The 20753-nt window shown below is 41.3% G+C and overlaps 1 protein-coding gene across 1 annotated transcript in view; it reads right to left on the reverse strand.

Moving 5' to 3' along the window:
* The window catches only part of ptprfb (protein tyrosine phosphatase receptor type Fb), a 101613-nt gene that overhangs the window by 74037 nt on the left and 6823 nt on the right, over positions 1-20753 (reverse strand). The window contains exon 2 of the mRNA XM_030775352.1: positions 12032-12200. Within this exon, the coding sequence (XP_030631212.1) occupies positions 12032-12128 (97 nt within the window). The 5' untranslated portion in view covers positions 12129-12200. The remainder of the gene's footprint in view (positions 1-12031; positions 12201-20753) is intronic.

Raw genomic sequence — 20753 nt, forward strand, 5'->3', positions numbered from 1 at the left:
TTGAACTAGTTATCAACGGATATCCCTGACACAAGAACAAAACCAACAACCACGCCATTGTGGCTGTCACACCTGCAGCTAAATCCTGTGAGAGGCTGTTTGCCTTTGACATGAAATACTTCACTGCATTGCACATTTTTTCTGTAACTACAAGCACTGCACATTTTGAAAATCAAGGCTTTGGTAGCTGCTATTCATCAGGGAGGTGCATTAACAATGCTGGTCTGAATACAAATATATAAAAACAAGATGTTTAAAAACAAAAAAAAACAGAGAGTGAGAGAAAAGAAAAGAAAAGAACAAAAAAGTGTCGAGTAGCTGTGGTTCAGATTCAACTGGTTAGCACGATTAGTCGCAGTGGAACTACTGTGAGAACAAGTGCCGGGGTTCCTGGGACCAGCCACAGTGTGCTGCAGAGCAACGTGTTGTGTTTCTGTAGGAACACCCAGTAACTTTTTCACAGAGTTACACTTACTACAGTTACAAAATAAAAAAAAAGAGGCAGTATGACCGGTTTGGCACCACCCAGTGAAGGTGAAACTGGTCTAGGATGGAGAACCACATACATATATATTGCTCAAAAGCATAAACACAAAGTGACACAATTCAGAGAGACAACAAAGCAAGAAGGTGTAAAAGGAAACTTGGAGTGAAGAGAAAAAAGTGTTTGACATAGGTAACAGAGGATTAGCTCTGAAAATATTATACAGTCATACAAACTATATATATATATATATATATATATATATATATATATACATACACACACACACACACACACACACATACATATACATATATATATACATATATACATACATATACATACACACATATACATTCTACTGCCTCTATGACCTCTTATAAGTCAATTATGGTTTATAACGCTGGGTTATTGCATTAGAGTGACAATATGGCAGTAATGCTGAACATGTTTTAGACCATCCCTTCACAGACCTGGTACTCAAGGGAACATGTCTTTGCTTTAGAGGACAGGAATAGTATACAGAGGGCTCTTCATCTCTGCAGGTGTTTGAATGATTAATTAGTTTGTTTGTTTGCTCATCTATGTGCATGTAGAGTGGATCGAACCCGAGGGTAAAAACAGAAGAACTTCTGGAGTGCTACAATGTGTAGCATCTGATCATGTGAGGAGAAATAACCAATCACAGCCAACATTACTCTTTCTTACATAAAACAAAATGAGGGATCTAGTCTTTGTTTCTAGAGTTCTATCAGCATGTGATAGGCTGTACAAAGAGATACTAGTCATGCTTTTATCAACCAATTTACTCACAATAAAAAATAAACAAAAAAATTGCTATGTACTGCCATCAATGCAACTGTGATAACCGGTGGGGACTAAGATGCCAACGACATGATGACAACCTCAACTGACCAGCAAAACAAGTCAAGGGCCACTATTGTGTCTTCAACTTTAACTGACAGATCACTCATTGTATAGTACTGAACCACATCTCTTATGGAATTTACTCCTGACGGGTGAGATTCCAGCTGCTGTCAACAGTAACCTCATCTCTACCACACAGCTCTGATGTTTTGGTAACCTGTGTCCATGTGTCACAGATTCATATGCACTATTATAGTGCTAAGAGCTCTGGAAGATGTAATAGATTATACACTGTGAATGGTATTCCCTTACTGGGAATCTAATCCTCTGAGACACAAGGCAAGCGGTAAATCATACAGCGTCACGTGACAGATACATCGCCTGCGCGCAGAGAAAACGACAGGCCCACACTGTTAGAGCTGAAGTGTCCTTCCCCTTTTATGTATCTACTAATAAAAGATCGACAAGACGGCAGCGAAGCAAACAGAATCAATATCTAGTTACCATAATGTAGCACCTATCTGAGGAGACCTGGTGCTGTGGTGTTCGCCGGGCAGTCGGTGTCTGTTAAATCATCACCCGTGCTCGTCAAGCGACTGATAAGAGGGGCGAGGTGGGGGAAGAGCTACTCTTTCTGCCCTTGCTCTAGGACATAGCCCTCACTACGGTTTTATCTGGGGGAGGGGGGGGGGCTGTTAACAAAACCCTTCTATCTCACTGTGTGTGTGTTTGTGTATGTGTTTGTGTGTGTGTGTCCGCAGTCCCTCGCATGTATTTCTGTTGTAAAATCTAATCCAATGTGTACCACCTGCTCCTTTTCTGACCCCTCGGACTACCGGCCGGCCTGACATTTAACTGACATTTACGTGCTCGTTTCCCTGGAGACAAGCTTGATTGGCATTCCAGAGAAATGTGTATTCTCATAAAAGCGTATCCTGTCACTTTTATCCCCCTACTGCAATGATTCCACAGGAGCAGGAGGGTAGATGCTGCCAATGCGTAAAGTAGCCCTCTCTCTGTAGAAGCACAGCCAGCCCTCAGTGAGCAAACTTAAAAGAAGCGTAGAAAAAAACCTTCCCGACTCCTTGTCTGAAAATCCCCAGAGAATTTTATATCTATGTGTGTCTGCATGCGGAAGTGAATTCATGTATGTGAAATAGGGAAAGTTCAAAGCATTTTTGAGATCAGATTAGTTCTTGCTTCCAAGATTCCCTTTCTAAAATCTGTCATGACATTTCATTAGGCTTTATCAGTGCGTGGTGCCCACCCCTATTTAGAACAAAGGATCAAAGGGCATTAAAACAATCTGGGCACATGCTTCAAATTAAAGCTTGTAAACCTTAGCAGGTTTCAGGCAGGAAAGATGCATGTATGAGCCAACAAAGTTCCTGTGGAAAGGGGCGATTTGAAGGGATCACTGGACAATACCAAAAGCACATCCGCACAAAGCATATTAGCAACCCCTCATAGGATTAATCTTCTTAGAGACACACACACACACACACACACACACACACACACACACTTCCCCATGTTTCACGCTGACCCTTGACCTGTGTCGGTTGCAAGTATGTTCTCTACTTCCGAGTTCTCAGGTTCTGCGGCACTTCTTAGTCGGTTGTACCAGCTTCTCGCTCATTTTGATTACGAAACAATGGTTTAAGCGGTCGCACCATACCAAATTCAGCACCAAATATCATTTAATAATTCACTTTGTTGGGGAGATCTTTTGAATTTTTTTTTTTCTTTCACTGCACAAAAGAAAGAACATCTTCAAAGAGCAGAGCATCCAAGCCAGCCTTGAATCACTCTTCACACACATCTGGTGTGCGCCTCAAAGGCAATGGACTGGTGTAGTCGCTTATGTGTGGACTCATTTGTGGTCTGAAAGGGTGTACAAGGTTTAAGGTTATTTGATGCTCAGAGAAGCCCTTGGAGAGAGCAGGAGGTGGGAGGTGGGGGTGGGTCGGGCCTCCGCAATGATGAGAGGGAGAAGGTCGTGACCTCCGAGGTTGCGGTGCTGTTGTCACAGCTCCTTTGTGTTGGCTTAATAAATAAATCCACACATGTCAGCGCAGATAGTCAGAGGCACCTGTTGCGCCTCATCATTCAGACACACAGCAGACCATACAGAGAGAGGCTTTTTGAGACAAAAATCGGAACCAGGCAAAGCCAAACAGACTGAAGTCTGTGTTTTAAAGCAGAAGAGCCTAAGAGAATGAGGGTAAACACAAGCTATATGCTGTTTGTTCACCAAATGAGAGCAAACAACATTTACAATACCAGGAGCCTAAGCTGCAAAACACATTCACTGTTTTTAAAAGCCGCAGTAGAGCTTTTAAACAATGTGAAATTTGAGCAGAGAGAGAGAGAGAGAGAGAGAGAGAGAGAGAGAATACAGACAACAAATGGAAGGCAGCAATTAGTAGAGACCCAAATCCGTAAAAACACACTACAAGCAGAAAGATCAATACACAAACCAGAGAGCAGACCATTAATTCTCATTAATAATAGATTAGCAAGTTATCATTTTCACTCGCACACTTAGCGGAAATGTGTCTGATGATATCAGCAGTGGCTGTTTTAGTGGAATGCTTCCATTAACGCACTTCTAGTCCATTTTCAAGCCTGTAACTTTCAATTAGTATCACATAAAGCAAATTATCCACCCAGATAAGGTCAATAACTTTTTTTTTTCTTTTTTACACTTTGCAATTTTAAGGACATTATGAACTTGTTACATCATTGTTTAACCATAAGTAGCATCAGTTTCTACCTTTTCTGTATAATCACAACTTTCTCTCCAGTAAATTTGGCAAAAAACAAAATAAAACCAAAACTTCTCAGAGCTACATATGGAACCAATGATCAAGTCCACTCTAGGTTGGCATTAGTCTGCATGAACATGTCTGGACTGCTGGATGACTGTCTGACTGCTGGAGATCTTATGCCTACACAGGTAAATCATTCTAAAGACAGCAGCGATGAAAAATAAATCACTTGGTTGATGAATAAATGGACATAATCAACAGCCAGTGGGATTCGTGTGTGTGAGTACAAAGCCAATGAAGGCAGTTGTTGTGCATGCCACTTTCCGGCTCCGCTGAATTATTTAAGAGAATGGTGCAGAACATAAACTCTGAGTGCAATTATGCACTTCTTTTCCTCCTTCTGTGAAGGACATTAAAGTAATGGCTCTCCCCCTAAGAAGCAGATTATCTGCTGGAGAATTATCTTCTGGCTTGCCCATTCCCATGGCCTGTGCCCTGACAACACTTCTCTGTGCTGACAGAAATGGAGATTAAATAAAGTTACTCACACTGATGGGGGGAGAGGGGGATTAACATTCATGGTCACTGAGGAGAAAATCATTTACCGTAAGCATTAGCTTGATGTTCATGTATCTTTGACAAGTTTGATGAAAGAATGTCTCCTGTCAATGGGGGTAAGCGGTATCATATGACTGGCCAACCTGAGGTCTTGTGTTACTTCAGCCTTTAAACTGATGCCCATCACAGAAGGCTTTTGAGAGACATGACTCATTAGCTGTGGTTTCTACTGCTGACATGAGATCAGATCAAAGAGAGAGAAAGAAAGAGAGAGAGAGAGAGACAGAGAGAGAGAGACAGAAAATCAAGATAAAGAGGGCTAGATGGACAGAGAGAGCAAGAGAGACAGAGAGAGAGAGAGAGAGAGAGAGAGAGAGAGAGAGAGAGAGAGAGATCATGGACGAGTATTTTGCCCTCATGATAAAACAATGGAGTCATTCAGCTTTACAGAAAAAAAAATGTTCTCATTTGGACTGTCCCATCAATACTGAAAAATATACTGGCGTACAACTCCAGTGCATTCCAGTTGGGTACTCATAAGGAGATTGTTATGATGAACACACCATATTGAAAACAGGAGTACAATGCTCCTCTGTTCTCCGTGGAGCGCATTGTGAACTGGATGGCTGCAGATGGGTGTCAGAACCATCAGTATGTGTGAGAGCGTGGCTAAATGAAGCAATGCTGGCCCATGTAACACCACAACAGGTGGCCAGAGGCAGCCAATGATGCTCCACACACAAACACTGGCTGAGCAGGGGCCAAGTGGAATGCTCCCACGCACCATCAGCGCTCTCACACACACACACACACACACACACACACACACACATGCAAGCAAGCAAGCAAGCAATGGGCAGCCAGACAACATTGGGAAAAGATTAAGGAGGCATGAAATATCGCCAGATTGGAAGTATTTCGAAAGGTTAAGTCAGAATGATCGCCTGGGACTGTTCCAAAAGTCTAAGAGAGGCCACATACAGCAGGTATGCCCTTACCCAGGAGCGCAATTACAGCATAAATACTAATGGTCATGGCGTTGGCTGGTCTTCATTTCTTATGACCCGCACGTAATGTGGGTTAACCTGACATTTTCCTCTAAGGACACATGGAGAGCTGCTGGAGAATTACAAAATTCAACTACTGCCTTGACCACAAGCAAAGAACTGTTATGCCACCGTTTGAAAATACCGCGAGAAAAAAGTCCCCTCCGACAGCTTTAATGATTTTTTTTCAGATATCCTTTAAACATCGGCTGTACTGTGTTGGGGTTGAAAGACAGTTAAATCAGCTTGACAGCACTGTGCTACAGTATTACTATTAACAGACCATTTAGTACATTTAGGCTTTTCCATGGTATTGTCTCAACACATATGGTCAAAGCTTATTCACAAGATTATTAGAGTGGGCTTTCACAGCACCTCAGTTTATTCAGTGAGTACACAGAGAGCATCTCTGAAACCATCTCAGGTTTGAACTGTCACATGAACAGCTCTGAGAGCCAACACGAAGGCTATGGTTATGGCGTTACTTAATGAGCAGCCATTGGCATGGTTGGCCCTCTGTTGCGGAGTGTCTTGTGGAGAGAGTTACAGCTAAGTGCTCCTCTTAGGGGGAGGTGGGGAGGGAAAGGGGGATGGGGCAGGGTGGGGGACTCAGCTGTGATATGGGTGCACAGGGATCAAGCTTTGGATTATGTCATCCATCACAATCAGATCCTCTCTGACCCTCACAAACCTTATTAATTGGCCTCCAAAGATAAAGTCTCCCTCTGAGACCAGCCATTCATTGAGCCCACATCTTTTACCAGGTCTGGAGTATTTAAACTTTCACCCATGCGGAAGGGTAAACTCTAATTACATTACTACTGGGGTATTAAAACAAATAGCCCTTGGTTTGCCTGGGATATCTGTTAAAGGCAATTCATCACAACAGTTATGAAACTACAAAATACTGGATCAGTTTACGGAAGGTCTGGATACTGCCACACTTAAATTTGAATTCAGTTAAAATATTGGGGAAATTCAGGTTGCGGTTATCAAAAAGTAGGTTGAAGTTGTGCTACCTGGGTCCCACAATAAAGGAATATTTGAGTCTTTTGGCATATATGCTGATCACACTGATAGTCAACTGTTGTTTGGGTGTAAAGAGATAAAGTGTGCACACAGTTTACCAAGTTCAGCAATGTCAATATCCCTGCTACTCTCACTGTAATGTCGTCCTATTTACTCTGTACAAACTGAAAAGGTGCTCAATGGTTATGTCCCAAGTCTGGGCAAAAGGACAGGTCTTTTGGTCAGGGAGAGGTCTAGAAAACCTCACAGAGAGAGAGAGAGAGAGAGAGAGAGAGAGAGAGAGAGAGAGAATCATGCAAAATTCTGGCATTATCATCAGTTTGGCAGGTTCTTCCACTGCAGTGATGCCAAAATGCATGTTGATGCTTGAGGGAAAAAAAGGGACAGAATTTTCACATTAGGCATATACTTAAGAAAGGTGAGTAGGATACACTCCTTGATATAAAAAAAAATCCTGGAAGAGGTTTGCTTTATGAGAATAGAATAGAGTACGGCCCCTGTAGCACGCGACCCTGTCAAAGCTGCTCCCACTCTCCTCTGCTCAAAAAAAAAAAAGAACTCAACATGTTTAGTCAAAACGCATTAAATGATTTTCAAGATCTCTTTGTACTTGAAAAGTACTGATGTCAGTGGCCCTAAAATGTCTTTTATTTTTCCCCCTTTATTTTAAAAATGTAATTTTCTTCAAGTTAAACACAGGCTCTTCGAATTGGACATAAGAAAAAAAAAAGAAAGATATGAAAAACATCATAATTGAGGGATTAAACCCCTATGACGCAATATGTTTACAGTTCTTAATCCATTTACTTAATGATCACATGAGCACAAATCATTTAGACAAATGTAATTTAAAGGAACAGCTACAGAAGGCAAGGAAATAAGAGGCCCCGCTGCTGAAATTACAAACTGTCGTAAGTGAACGCACAAAATTAGCCCTCTGACATTATGAGGTCACCAGATATGAAAAATGCGAGTGAAAGATGAAGTCAGCTGGGGCTATGGCTGAGAACAATACATTCTCTTTATACTCATGACTGGAAGAAGAGAACTGAATTATACAAAACAAAGGGTCCTATGCCATTGAAGGCATGCTTGGGGCAATTTGATTTGCTGTTCATTTAAATGATTAAAAATGGGCTGATGGATTATACAAAGCATCCCAACCCCCATCTTTTAAAATGGATGCTTACAATCTAGCATTTGGCTCAAATGAGCAGATACTTGTAAATACTGCAGTATAATTAGGAGGCTAAAACTCTGTCAGCCAATGATACGAATACTTATTCATACCAAATTAGAGACACACGGGTTTGTGTCTTTGAAATGAGGCAAACAATCAGGACAATAATTCAAAAACGACGTGAATACAAAACAGCCGTGCCACGTCCAATGTATCCAAATAAGTTCTAGCTGCCAAATCTTGGTCTCAACAACGATACTACGAGCGATGCACCTTGTGACATTTTCCTAAAATGAGCATAAGAAAAAGACATGTGTATGATCTTTTTTTTTTTATAAGTGCCCTTCATCGAAGGACACGCGGTGATCTTGTCGCCCAATGGCGGTCTTTGAATCCAGGCCATGGATAAGAGTTTAGGTGGCTGCCTCCAGCCCTGCTATCGAGCTGCGTAATTAAGCTATTAATCTCACATCATTAACCTCTGCTGACCCTTGCCTTTCTTCCCTCACGCTGACGCTGACGCTGCCGCACTCTACCTCATGAAAGGCTTCCATTTCCCTTCCCCTCAAACTCTTTGCCTTCTTTCTCTCCTCCAGGATCAGTCATCGAAGGATCACAGCTGTGGACTAACGGAATTACTTTCCAAGTGCCACTCGACTGTGGATACGGTTACTTTTAATTAAAAAGAATCAATTTCCATTCCTGTCAATTTCACTCGCTCACCATATGGGTACTTTAAAACACAATCCAATTTGTAACCGCCCACCCCAGACACCCCTCCCGAACCTGTCTGTTGCTCAGCTTGAGTCAGAGAGGGGAACAATGCCTAATCGATTTACAGGGAGTCCTTCCACCAGATTCATAGAGCTCCATGCGCTCTGAGAGAATGTGAAGCCGGCACAGTCGAAAGTTGTCCGGCTGACCATTGGAGTGCCAAAGGTAGGCCAGCATATGCAACCAGGCATTTGCACTGTTGTCATAGCAACACCACAAAATGCACTTGTTACCGTGCTGCCATCAAACGGAGTAGCATTTCAGAAAAGGCAGAGCTGTGTGCTGCTTAAAAAAAACAAACAAAAAAAACCCCAGCCAAATCAAGGCTATCCATATATTAATGAAGAATTGGCCTCCACTTCAAGAACAATTCCTAAGAAAGAGGACATTAGACAATGCTTTTATGGGCTGCATGACTTGGAAGAGCTTCCAAGGAGCAGCAATTGGCTGCATTGTAGTGACTGTCTTCTGTTTTTAACTGTTAACTGTTCAGACTTTAACTGCTAACATTAATTAGCAGTGTGTTCCCCTTGCCCTTTGTCTGACTGAAACATATTTCATCATCTCACACATTCAGTTAGACTGTACATTCGTCAAGCGCTTCATAAAGGGCATCATAATGTATGAACTACATACAAACATACGTTCAAAGAGACATGTGCAACTCAAATCAATTCAACCTACAGCTGTCAGCTTCATAACATTAATGCAGTGAAATCCAAATTACAGATTATGTTACCCTCTCATTAACAGAACTTAAAAAACAAAAACAAAAACAAAAAAACCTTGAGTTAATCTAATACAATAACTCAATGAAATCATTGCAAAGGCTGGTGAACACAAAAAAATTGCACAGATGGAGTGTAAGTGTTTACAAAGTATTAAAAAAAACAAAAGGAGTTTATTTAGGAAAGTTTGTCAGCGATGATCAACATCTCAGGTACTCCACCCTGGACACTGGACTCCACTACCCTGTAATTCAAAGGGTGGCAGCCAGTTCTGCACTATTTAGAAACCTAACCCATACTGATTAGAGACATGCAATAAGCCCTCTATTTGTGGTTGTCAATATTATGACCTGAATTATATTTTTAGGCTTTATTTGTTTATCCTGCCTTCTAAAAAGTGCACATTTCGCTTGGAGTTACATCAACACAGAGATGAGAAATCTAAATCAATCAAAACAGACTCTTGCTGTCAAACTGCTGAAGAGATGTCTGTTACTATCAGTCGAGCTTAGTACAGTCTCCTCCAGTGGCTGGTTCAGAATGTGAGTGAATCACAGCTAACAATATGGGGTATACAGTCACTGAACATGTCAACAATAAACATAACCAACCCAATTATAATCACTGGCAATGCAAATTAATGGGATATATTTTCAAATTGTAGTCATCAGGGATCACTGTGTGTGTGTGTGTGTGTGTGTGTGTGTGTGTGTGTGTGTGTGTGTGTGTGTGTGAATAGAGGTCCGACATGAGGGGTTTATCACTTTTCTACAGTCTTACATTCCACCTTATTAACTTGCTCTGTTTTATTTTCAACACAATTTTCAGTGATGATCTCCCCAACATGTGAGTCCTTCCAGAGGAGAGGAGGCGCACAGGCTCTTCTCACAGCACTTAACTGTTTTATTAGAACAGCAATCCGTTATTACATTTGGACTGAATAAGTGCCTCAGCATGAGGGGAAGTTACCAAGCTTAAGATGCTCCATGAAATGAACGAAATCAGGTTCAGCTGAAAGGTTAAAAGGATATTCCACGAAAATTCAAAGACTGCTCTGATTTTTCACAAACTGCCCGTGCTGAACATCGGTCTAGATCATCGTGGGGAGATCAGGTCCTTTAAATGTTTCCATCTGACTGAGGCTGTCTTTGCCTTGGTTTCAAGAGGGCTTAAATTACAATTTACAGGTTATTTTGAGCAATATGTGAAAAGCTAAAGCACAATGAAGATCTAAGAAGGACAAAAAAAAAAAAAAAAGCTGTCCAATAGAATGAGACTTCCATTCAATGTCATAGGAAAATCCCTTCCCATAATATGTTATGGAAAGAAGAAATTAGCTTTGTGTTTGTTTGTTTAACAAAGCCTACTTAAATTTGGAGATATTAGTAGACATATTTTTACGGACACTGAATAATAGTATTCCACAAAGCTTCTTAAGCCTTTGAACTGACGTCAATGGAAATGACTAAAGATACATTTAGATGGTCACATTTAGATGAACCTATTTAAAAACACAGGTGTGGTCTGTGTCTGATTTACTGCCTCAGAGCTAAGTAGAAAATCATGTTCAAATCAGAAAAATGGTGGAGCATCCCTTTCAAGAGAATACATTTCTGATTTTTTCATGCCACTGTTTCTTTTACTTTTTAGTTTACTGAGCAGTGTTCAGTTAATTTTTTTGTTGTGATAGAAATTACTCACTCAAGACCACAGAAGCACCCTGCATTAGCATTCAAAGCTAAATTTTCGACATACATCTTCAAAATCAGAGGAAGGTATTTGAATTACTCCACTTTCCTTTCTAGGATTAGGTTAAGACTGTTGAGATAGGACAGACATACTTGAAATTCTACGTATCAAACAGGAAGTCGAATATGAACACTTCAAGGTAACTCTTGCACTGGCACTATGTTGAAGTGGGTGAGAGAGAGAAAGGTTAAACACAGTGGCTGAGATTGAAAAGACAGAGGGAAGAGTGCATGAAGAAGGGAGAGCAGAGGACTCTAATGGAATTACAGAGAGCCCCAGTGCCAGTGGATGCGCACAGGTCACATGGTGAATTAAGTTGCTCTCTGACCCATGTCTGAGCACAGCGCTGGCTCCTGCCTGACCCTGACGGCTTCCCATAGCCTTTGTGTCACTCAAAGCACATCTCTACAGTCCAAAACCTTCATTCACAAGGACAATAGGTCACAGTGGCCCACATGGCCCCACCAAACTCCACTTTTCAACACATTTCAGTCAGCTATTTCTCACAAAAATATAATACTTATTTAAGCTTGAATGCACCAAAGGGGGAATGAAAGAAGGAAATCGACTGGAGAAATGGTCTCCAAGAAGTGTGAGTGAGTGTATCTGTATGTGTGTGTGTGTGTGTGTGTGTGTGTGTGTGTGTTGCTCATCTGAATAAAGAAAATTATAAGATATATTCAAATTAGCCTATACACTTCCATAGGATCTACTAAGTGCTTCATTTATTAATGAGGACTGAGCGAAAACCAAAAACCAGTACAATCTGCATGATCGGGCTGCATACATTAAAGTCAAAACAAACAGAAAACACGGCGAGTCAGAGAAACGGCGACTGTACTCACTGTCTGCCTGTGAGGAGAGCACCATGCAGCTTAGTAGAAGGAGAAATGGCAACCCTGTGGGGAGGAGGGGTACTGACAGGTAAATATTAGGCACCATGTTCCAGGTTGGCACTGCTCCTCCTCAGTCGTGCTCTGCTCTTCCTGCTTTCACTCGATCATAGACTAACACCTGAGAAAGGAAACAAACAAAACCTGCAGGTTAGAAATTGAAATAACACTGGTACATGCTGAAGGAAAAAAAGGAAGTCCAAAGCACTTTCACTGAACGCTTATTTTAAGTAGGGGTACAAGATACGTCGCAGGCCGACACGTTATTCTCCGACAAATAGGAAACTTCAATTACTATTACCGTTCCAATAGTGGAATTACAGCCAATAATCACAACTGATAAGGTAGCATCCTGTTTTGCTTGCACAACTGTTTTTCTTTTTTCTTTTATCTTCTTCATGTGCACACAGAGACACACGGGACTGGCATTTTTTCACCAGTTCAACAACAGAACTGCAATTTACAACAAATGTTGAGTCGAAGTACAGCAAGAAGAAAACAAAGAGTTTCAATACCACTAATCTAATAAGTCATTTAAAAAACTCACCCTTCTGACAATTTATTTAAGAAATATGAGAGAGCTGGCATTAGCAAGAAAACAAAAACAGTAGTAAGCGCAGTCATGCTTGTCCAGCAGACATCTGAAAACTGCATAAAACTTGCCAAGGACAGTCCCAAGGCTAAAACAATCAGAGACGAAATCTTGGACTTTATGGCATTTGGAATCCTGTAGTACTCTCCCAAGCTGTCGCTACTTTTCTAAAGTTCCCCTGTCAACTCTGTAGACATTGTTAACACACACATTCACGACCAGATCAAAGCTAACATCAGAGACACTGGCTTCACAACAGACACATGGACAACAATTGTCATGCCTGATTTAATGATGTCATGGCTATGAAAAATTAAACAACGATCCATCTTTACAGAGTTTTAACCTTTCTTACCCCTCATTACACATCAACCATGGATTATAGTGTGAGCTTGTTTCAAAATGTGAAAAAGTAAAATTAGCGGTTATGGGTATCTGGAGCGGCCGCAACAAGCTGTTATTATCAGATATCATTATCGGCCCAGAAATTCCGTATCAGTGCATCCTTAATTTTAAGCATTGAAATGTAGGCATGTGGATGTAAACTAGAGGCTATTCCCAGGGGCAATGAGGTTTAATTGGAGTAGGTAAACTCTCCTCTATCAAATCAACCCCTAAAATATGCACTCCCATTCAGCTAAAAATCAGAGCCCTGAAAGAGAGATGGGATTCCCCTGTTATGGGCCTTCACTAAACCCACACTTTAAGATATTAAAATAGAGCCCCATACAGATGGGACCAGATTTGATGAGCTGTGGTGGTGAAACTATACCGGGACACGATCAACCACAACACACACACACACACACACACACACACACACACACTAATAGTCCCAAAGGATGGAAACGGGGCACTTAACAGATTAAGAATAATTACCGATTGCTTGAGAATCACATAGCACTTGCCATATGGCTGATTAAGTGTGGAGATGAGTGAGAAATGGTCTGAGCTGGTGCACGCACCTGAGGATGCAGAAACCAGGGGGTCCAGGAATGCACAAGCTCCATTTGCACAAATCCACTTAAATAAGACGAGCAGCGGTGCTCAGTGCCTTATCAGTCTGAGGCAGAATTCATTCAAACAGGTCACTCCCTGTGTAAGCAATGGGCTTAAACACTCAGGCCAACACGGGTAAGATGTTCAGGTCTTAAGTAAACAACACACTGTTTGTCCACATCCTGACCACACGTCAGTTTGCGGGGGGGATTTTTTGTTTTTTTTTCCCTAGAATAATTATCAAATGAACACTCAACATATACGTGGTTTTGTTGGAACAAAGCCTAAACCAGGGAATTAGCCTAAGACATCAGCACAACTTAAAAATATTTATCTTTTAGTCACACAGGCATTTTATACTTAAGAGCAGATGACCTCCTGGGTGGCCATTTGGTTTAACCTGTGCAAGTGAGAGTGTCAGTGAAAGAAACAATCCCTCCACTATCTTGCACAGCAGAAAGAAAGAAAAGAAAAAAAAAATCTGTTCTCCCTTTAACCTGGAGAGGTGATGACTAGTCCATTACTCATGTGCTGATTTCAACGCATGTGGAAAAGCTGAGACACAAAGGAGGCAGCGTCTTAGGCGCCCAAATGAGACGAAGCCAAGAGAAACAATGAAAGTAACAGAGATCTTAACAAGGCAACATTTCAAGTGCTTTTTCAACCAAAACCACTTTTAATCCCTTAGACAAGAAAGAAGTGGGGGGGGGGGGGGGGCAGATTAAAGATAAAGACGGTGTATGAGTCATGGTTCAGATATGCTAAAAGACTCTGAAAGAGTGTTACCCATCAGAGCACATTTCCTTGTTAACTTTTAACTCTTTATTTCTCTTAGTAGAGTTATAAAGGGACTGTTGAGTGACATTGTGCCTATCTGAGGGAAAGAGCAGGAAGTGTAAGCCATTAAAAAGAAATGACTCAAACAACTGATGTAAACTGGGAAACAAAACATGGGATGTCAGGATTATCTAAGAAAAAATGCTTCCATATCAAAAATTACTACTGGATGACGCATCAGTTCACTACGTTATAACTAAGTCTAGGTAGGTTGCTTAGCAGAAGATTAGAGAAAAAAAAATTCAAACCTAGTTTGGCAATTTGTAATGTGTCAGTGTTTGCAAACAGGCTTTTCGCTGTCTTGATTTACTGAAAACGGTAATGAAACAAACAAATTAAGAAATGAACTGGATGAAATACTGTGATATCATCACTGTAATTTTGGTTTCCTTAATCTGCCTGGATAAATCCAGCTGATTACGTCAGTCATGGCTTTGGCTCTACAGTTCTAAGGAACAACTAATTATTAAGAAAATAAGGCCACCGTATAAACTATCAAACATGATAAATCTCTGTGACTCATGATCAAGAACTGGCCCATCTAGAATTTCCACATCTTCTCATCAAAAACATAAGCATTACTCATATTTTATTTATTATCTTTTACCTGGTAGCTGTTTCATCTCTGCTCTAATACAGCTGGCTTCTAAGCTCAAGCAGTCTATTCAAGGAGAAAGGTATGTTTGCAGATAAAGAACAGAAAAAACTGATTCATTGATTTTATTTCAACAAATAAAAACAGCATTTTATTTGGTCTGAAGGCAAAGAAAATCACTTGAAGTTCTGCACCGCCCTTTCCCCCCCCCAAAAAAGTTTTAGCCATGACAGCGTTTTTGTGAGCAGTGACAGAATGATTGGGTACCTTATCCGGCTTCACACAGTTCTTCACACAGATGTTAGGAAGAGACAGGCACTTTTCATCTCCACTGAGACGTATTCCTGAGGCTATGGTTAGAGCTGCTCTATTTTAGCACTTTGAGGTGGGTCTGTCCCAGCAGTTTTGTGATACGGTTGGCTGTGTAACTTTGCGGTTAAGAACAGGAACAGACAGAGGAGGGGGGAGCATGTACCAAATAAGAGCAAACTGACCTTATATTCCTCCAGAAAAAAAAAAAAAATACACCTTTAATACTCAGCCTAAGCACTGACAATTACCCAAAACACATACGATGCAAACTGAGCACCTCATGACAGGGATAATAAGGTAAATAAATAGACTTATTAAGTCAGTTATAATACTTCAGAAAGGCAAGACTGTATGATCATGTCCATTAGCTACCTTCGCTATTAACAACATACACGACCATTTCAATGTACAGCGGGTCAGTGACAGAGTGGTTTAATCACCTCCTTTAAATGTGACAAAAAAAAACCCCTTGACTTCTCGCGGGGTGGATCAAGATGTCAATCAGCATTTAAGACCGGGCTATAGGAGAGAAGACGACTAAGACAGAGAAACAGATAGAGTCCACGGGAAGGCATCGACAGCAACCGAGAGTAAAACTGTGTTTAATACCCCTCTCATGAAACATAAACAGCATGCTGTCAGATGTTCTTCTCTGAAGAAAAACATGTCTGAAAACACAGTTGTCATATCAGTGGGCTAGCACAGCAGCATCAATCAAGAGCCAGTTCAAAAGCCCCTGTTCTTCTCTCTGGGTGTTTTCATCAGTGCAAATGGTCATGCCCTTAGATCTACTCCTATTGTGCCTCTAGCTGCGAGCCTGAATAAACACCTCTTTTTTTGTCAATCTCTCTCTGACATAGCACTCTTGGTGCCTTTGATTGCTGTTACCTAAATGGCCTCTCTAGAGAGATAAAGAGAAAAGGACATATACAACAGGCCCTCTCACACTAACCTACTGATGTTACTATCCAGTCAGACCCGACTAGTGGCAGGATATATTGCCAGGTACCATCAATGCTAATAGCTTACATCTTCACTTCAGTCACGGTCTTGCTTCAGTGTTTCATACCACAAACGGCTTTGTTAGAAAAAAAAAAAAGAAAGAAAAGAAAGAAAGAAAGAAGCAAACAAACAAACAAATTAAGAAAATGCCTGAGAAAACACACAGAGCCTGACCTGATGGAGTCAAATTGGAAAATAACAAAATTACCCAGACCCTTTTCAATTTTTCCCCCCCCAGAAAGCTTTCGTCATGACAGAGTTTTTTATGAGCGCTGACTGAAGGGTTGGTCATCCAGTCTGACTTCTTCCTCTGGATAATCACTCACTACAGTCAACATCTGACTCTTAATAAATAGCATGGAAACTACAACTACTAATAACTACATTAAGAAGTTCCATATTTCTTCGAAAAGTGTCCCTTTGAAATGTGCTGGTTGTAAAGATTTTTTTTCACTTGAATGGGAAAGTGTGTCCAAACTTTTGACTGGTACTGTATATGGTTTCCTGACTCTGAAGCAACATTAACAGACAGATCTTCAAAACAGGAGTGGTGCAATTACTATGATATGAAATGTGCATGCAGTACACAAACCCGAAATAGGGAAAGATCTGAAGCATAACTTTACATGATTAATTATGATGTCCTTTATTTCATGCAATTTAAGCTTTCAATCAAACACGACATGCAGATCATGGCTGTGGAAGTTTCTATCAGACACAATGCTAATTGGTATGTTATTCTGGTTGAAAGCCAGCGATAAGAAGAATAAGTAGAAGAAGCAGTACTTCATTTATCATACACACTGAGCAGTGAAATGCAGCCTCTACATTTAACCTATCCTAACAGCAGTGAGCACACAACCACTAGAGCAATGAGACACACACTATGCATGTGGTGGGAGGAAACCGGAGCACCCAGAGGAAATCCATGCAAACATGCAAATTGCACACAGAAAGGACCTGGGACGGCTGGGATTCGAACTCAGGCCCTGCCTCCTGTGAGGCAACAGTGCTAATCACTGAGCCACCGTGAAGCCCAACAAAGGACCAGGACCTTTTTCTATTACCCATAAATATGAGATTTACTGCTGTCTCATTGGGAATTACCCAAAGGCCTCCTATACTTTCATGTCACTGCAAATCAATCGCTGTGTAATTCAGTAGAAATGAGATGGACTTTATACAGCCTGAAAAGATGTACTGGAGCGCCACTTAGGCTTCAATTTACTGGTAAGTGATTATTGACATTGTCATTGCAATGGAAAGAGAATGAATGGCTTGTTCTGTGCGATGTCGCAAAAAAAAATTCCTTCAAATAAATTACCCATGTACGCAACACTGAGCTGTCAAAGTCAAATGGCACCTGGTTTACCTGATCTTTCTCTGATGACACAAAAGATTGCTTTCATCAGTGAGGAAAACATACTCGTCACGAACCTGCCATGAAAAAAGCAACTTGCACTAAATGTACGTCTTGAATCGGAGAGAAGAACCACCTACACTAAAGAGCAGTCTTTAAGGACTAAATGGGAACTGCAATGCCTCAGACTCATTTGAATTAAGGAAAGACTTTTAATGACTGATTCTAAATCAGTTTTACAGCGTCGCATTGTTATTGATATGGCATTTATTGAGCTCCAGATCATTTTCAGACGTCGACTCTCTGTCTGGCCTTCCCACCTCCATTTCCCCACTACCTCCATAAAATGAACACAAAAGTTTACACGTCAAGAGTGCCCCATGCTATTCATGATGGCACTGTTTCACTTCACCAGGATGACTTAAGAGCCATGCTTGAGAAAGTACAGTAAAACTGAGTGTGTGTGTGTACACACACACAGGCACACACACGTACATGCACGCGCACATGCACACACACTTAATTTACTATGCAGCTGGCGCCACTAATCTGACAAGCGTACACAATGGCCTTGAATTCATTATACCCTGTTGAATCAACCAGCCCTTCCCTATACTATCTCCAGCATTATAAACATTTGAGTCACACACACATGAACAGATCATGTGTATTGTCTGCATTGATAAAAGGCTGCAATTGTTAAGCATACCTAAGTATGAACAGCCATGTTTCCCCTTCAATCACCTGCAGTATGGAAAACATAGAGGCAGAATTTAATTACAGAGAGGTTTTGCTGTATTATGATATGAGAAAATCCTCATGGTACAGAAGCAGAATATGAATGGGCACCATTATGGGTTTTTTTCACATCAGGAATTTTTGTTTTCTTTTTACTGAACATATTTAGGTGGAATCCCTAGTTGTCTTTATCTCAGCTAAAACGTTCACGCTGTTAAAACTGAAATCCTGAGAATTTCTAAGATGGCAGCTGTGGGTGTTCACAAAATTGCCCTGGAGGGAAGAGTTTTGCCATTTTAGAGGAACATTTAAGTTAATGTGGAAACGCAGGAGGCTAGCCCTCCTCTTCCATGTTTAAGCACAGTAAGAGAGCTGGATAAGCATGCCTAAAGCCCTCTCTGAAATTCAAATCTCAGTTTATCTCTACAGGACAACTACAGTGTTAATGCAAGACCAATAGTGACAGCTTAAAAAAAAAAACACTAATGGAAAGGATGTTTCATGCCTGTTTGTCTTAGAGGGAGGGGATCTTTGTACTCTTTGCATTTGTGCGTTGTTCTTTGACCCTTTGAAGGAGTTTTCTGAAGGATGTTACTAAATTGAACAATCCAACTTTTCAATAGAAAATTATCCTCAGGTACCTAATTAGGACTGTCAAGCTGTGCAAAGATGTGAACCTGGAAGTCATTATCCACTCTAATTGTTCAGCAAACAATCACTGTCTGACACAAATGAGATTTCTGTTGGATGAATAGTCCATTTACGCAGTAAGATGCAAGGACCAAGATACATCAGCCGATCGGCTCTAAAGAGGTCACCTGAAGGACGCTGAGAGCACAAAGAAGAAAGCAAAACTCAAAGCAAGGAATCCTGCTCCTCCCAGACAACCATCCTGCACACCTGTCTCCGCCAAACCTCCCCCTCCCGCGGTGAGATGCTGCTGCAGGAGGTAGCATGCCCAGCCTGTCTCTAATCTCTCTGTGAGGTCTTCAGACTCCTCTGTTTACGTCTCTCCTTCGTTTTCTTTCCCTCTCTTTTTCTCCCTGTGTCTTCTTCTGTCTCTGTCTCTCTCACTCTGTGTCTCGGAGCTGAGAACCAGACAGCTGCAGCAGATGGAGTCATATATCCCCACTAATCTCATGAGGTTCCAAATTTGAAATGCAAAAGAGTGGAGCCGAGGAGGGGGGGGGGGGGTGTTGCGGGCGGATAGGGATGCAACGGGTATTAGACGACTTGAGACAATGCCACCACAGCACAGGGATAATTCTAAAATCCACAGACTCCCAGTGTTCCCAAAAAAATAAATAAATAAATAAATTGAACAACGCGTGGCAACCCTGCAAGCAGTGTTAATCTATGAAAAAAAGAAAATTAGCCAAAGTCTCCAAGAACCCGACAGACGATATACGATATGCGTGATTTAGCTGCTTTTCTGAAGGGACTTTGTCCACAATATGGATGGGGAGTTCTCAAACTCTATTAAGATGAGGTGACTAAGAGGAATTCAGCACCGGTTCCTGGCACTTCATTGGCATCAGGTGGAGGGAGAACATTTATTTGGTCTTCCTCATTCGTGCAGCTGCAGTAGGCCTAATTTGTAATTTTCACCCCGAGTATGAGGTAGTTTTAACAAAACCTGTGGCACAGACCTACGCTGCAGCGAGCGAACGAGCCGGGATGCTAAGGATTAGGCAGTCGTTTGCGTTTGACTGGAATGCTCCAGAGCAGAAAGGGTTTCTCTGACAGCTTGTGACTCACTTTGACCGAGACAGGCAAATTACCCAGGGTTTCACTTGAAAGGAGCAAGATCAAAAGAGCTACCGTGGCCTCCGTCTCCAAAGCAGAGTCAATAGACTTTGGTGGAAAAAAGGGGTTTATATAGCCGGTGAGTTTTGCAACCCAACCAATGGCATATTACAGTTGAGGGACCCAAACAGAACAAAAGGCACATTACAAAGGAAAAAAGAAATCAAATGAGTTTCAGGGGGGAAAAAAAATCAATATGATTTCTTTGAGCTGAGCACGGACAAAAACAGCATCAACAATGAGGCCGATGAGAACGACAGTGAAAGGGCGAGATCAATCCATCAAACCAATAGTCCTGCTGTAGAAACTGACCAATAAGCACTCTGACCATGATCTGAGCAACCTTAACGACCCTACCAAATAAATCAAAGGACGCTTTTGTGACCACAAACAAACTGACAGAGTGTAAGTACATGGGAGTTATAATGCATGT

This window comes from Chanos chanos, chromosome 5, assembly GCF_902362185.1.
Source record: "Chanos chanos chromosome 5, fChaCha1.1, whole genome shotgun sequence".
Taxonomy (NCBI): Eukaryota; Metazoa; Chordata; class Actinopteri; order Gonorynchiformes; family Chanidae; genus Chanos; species Chanos chanos.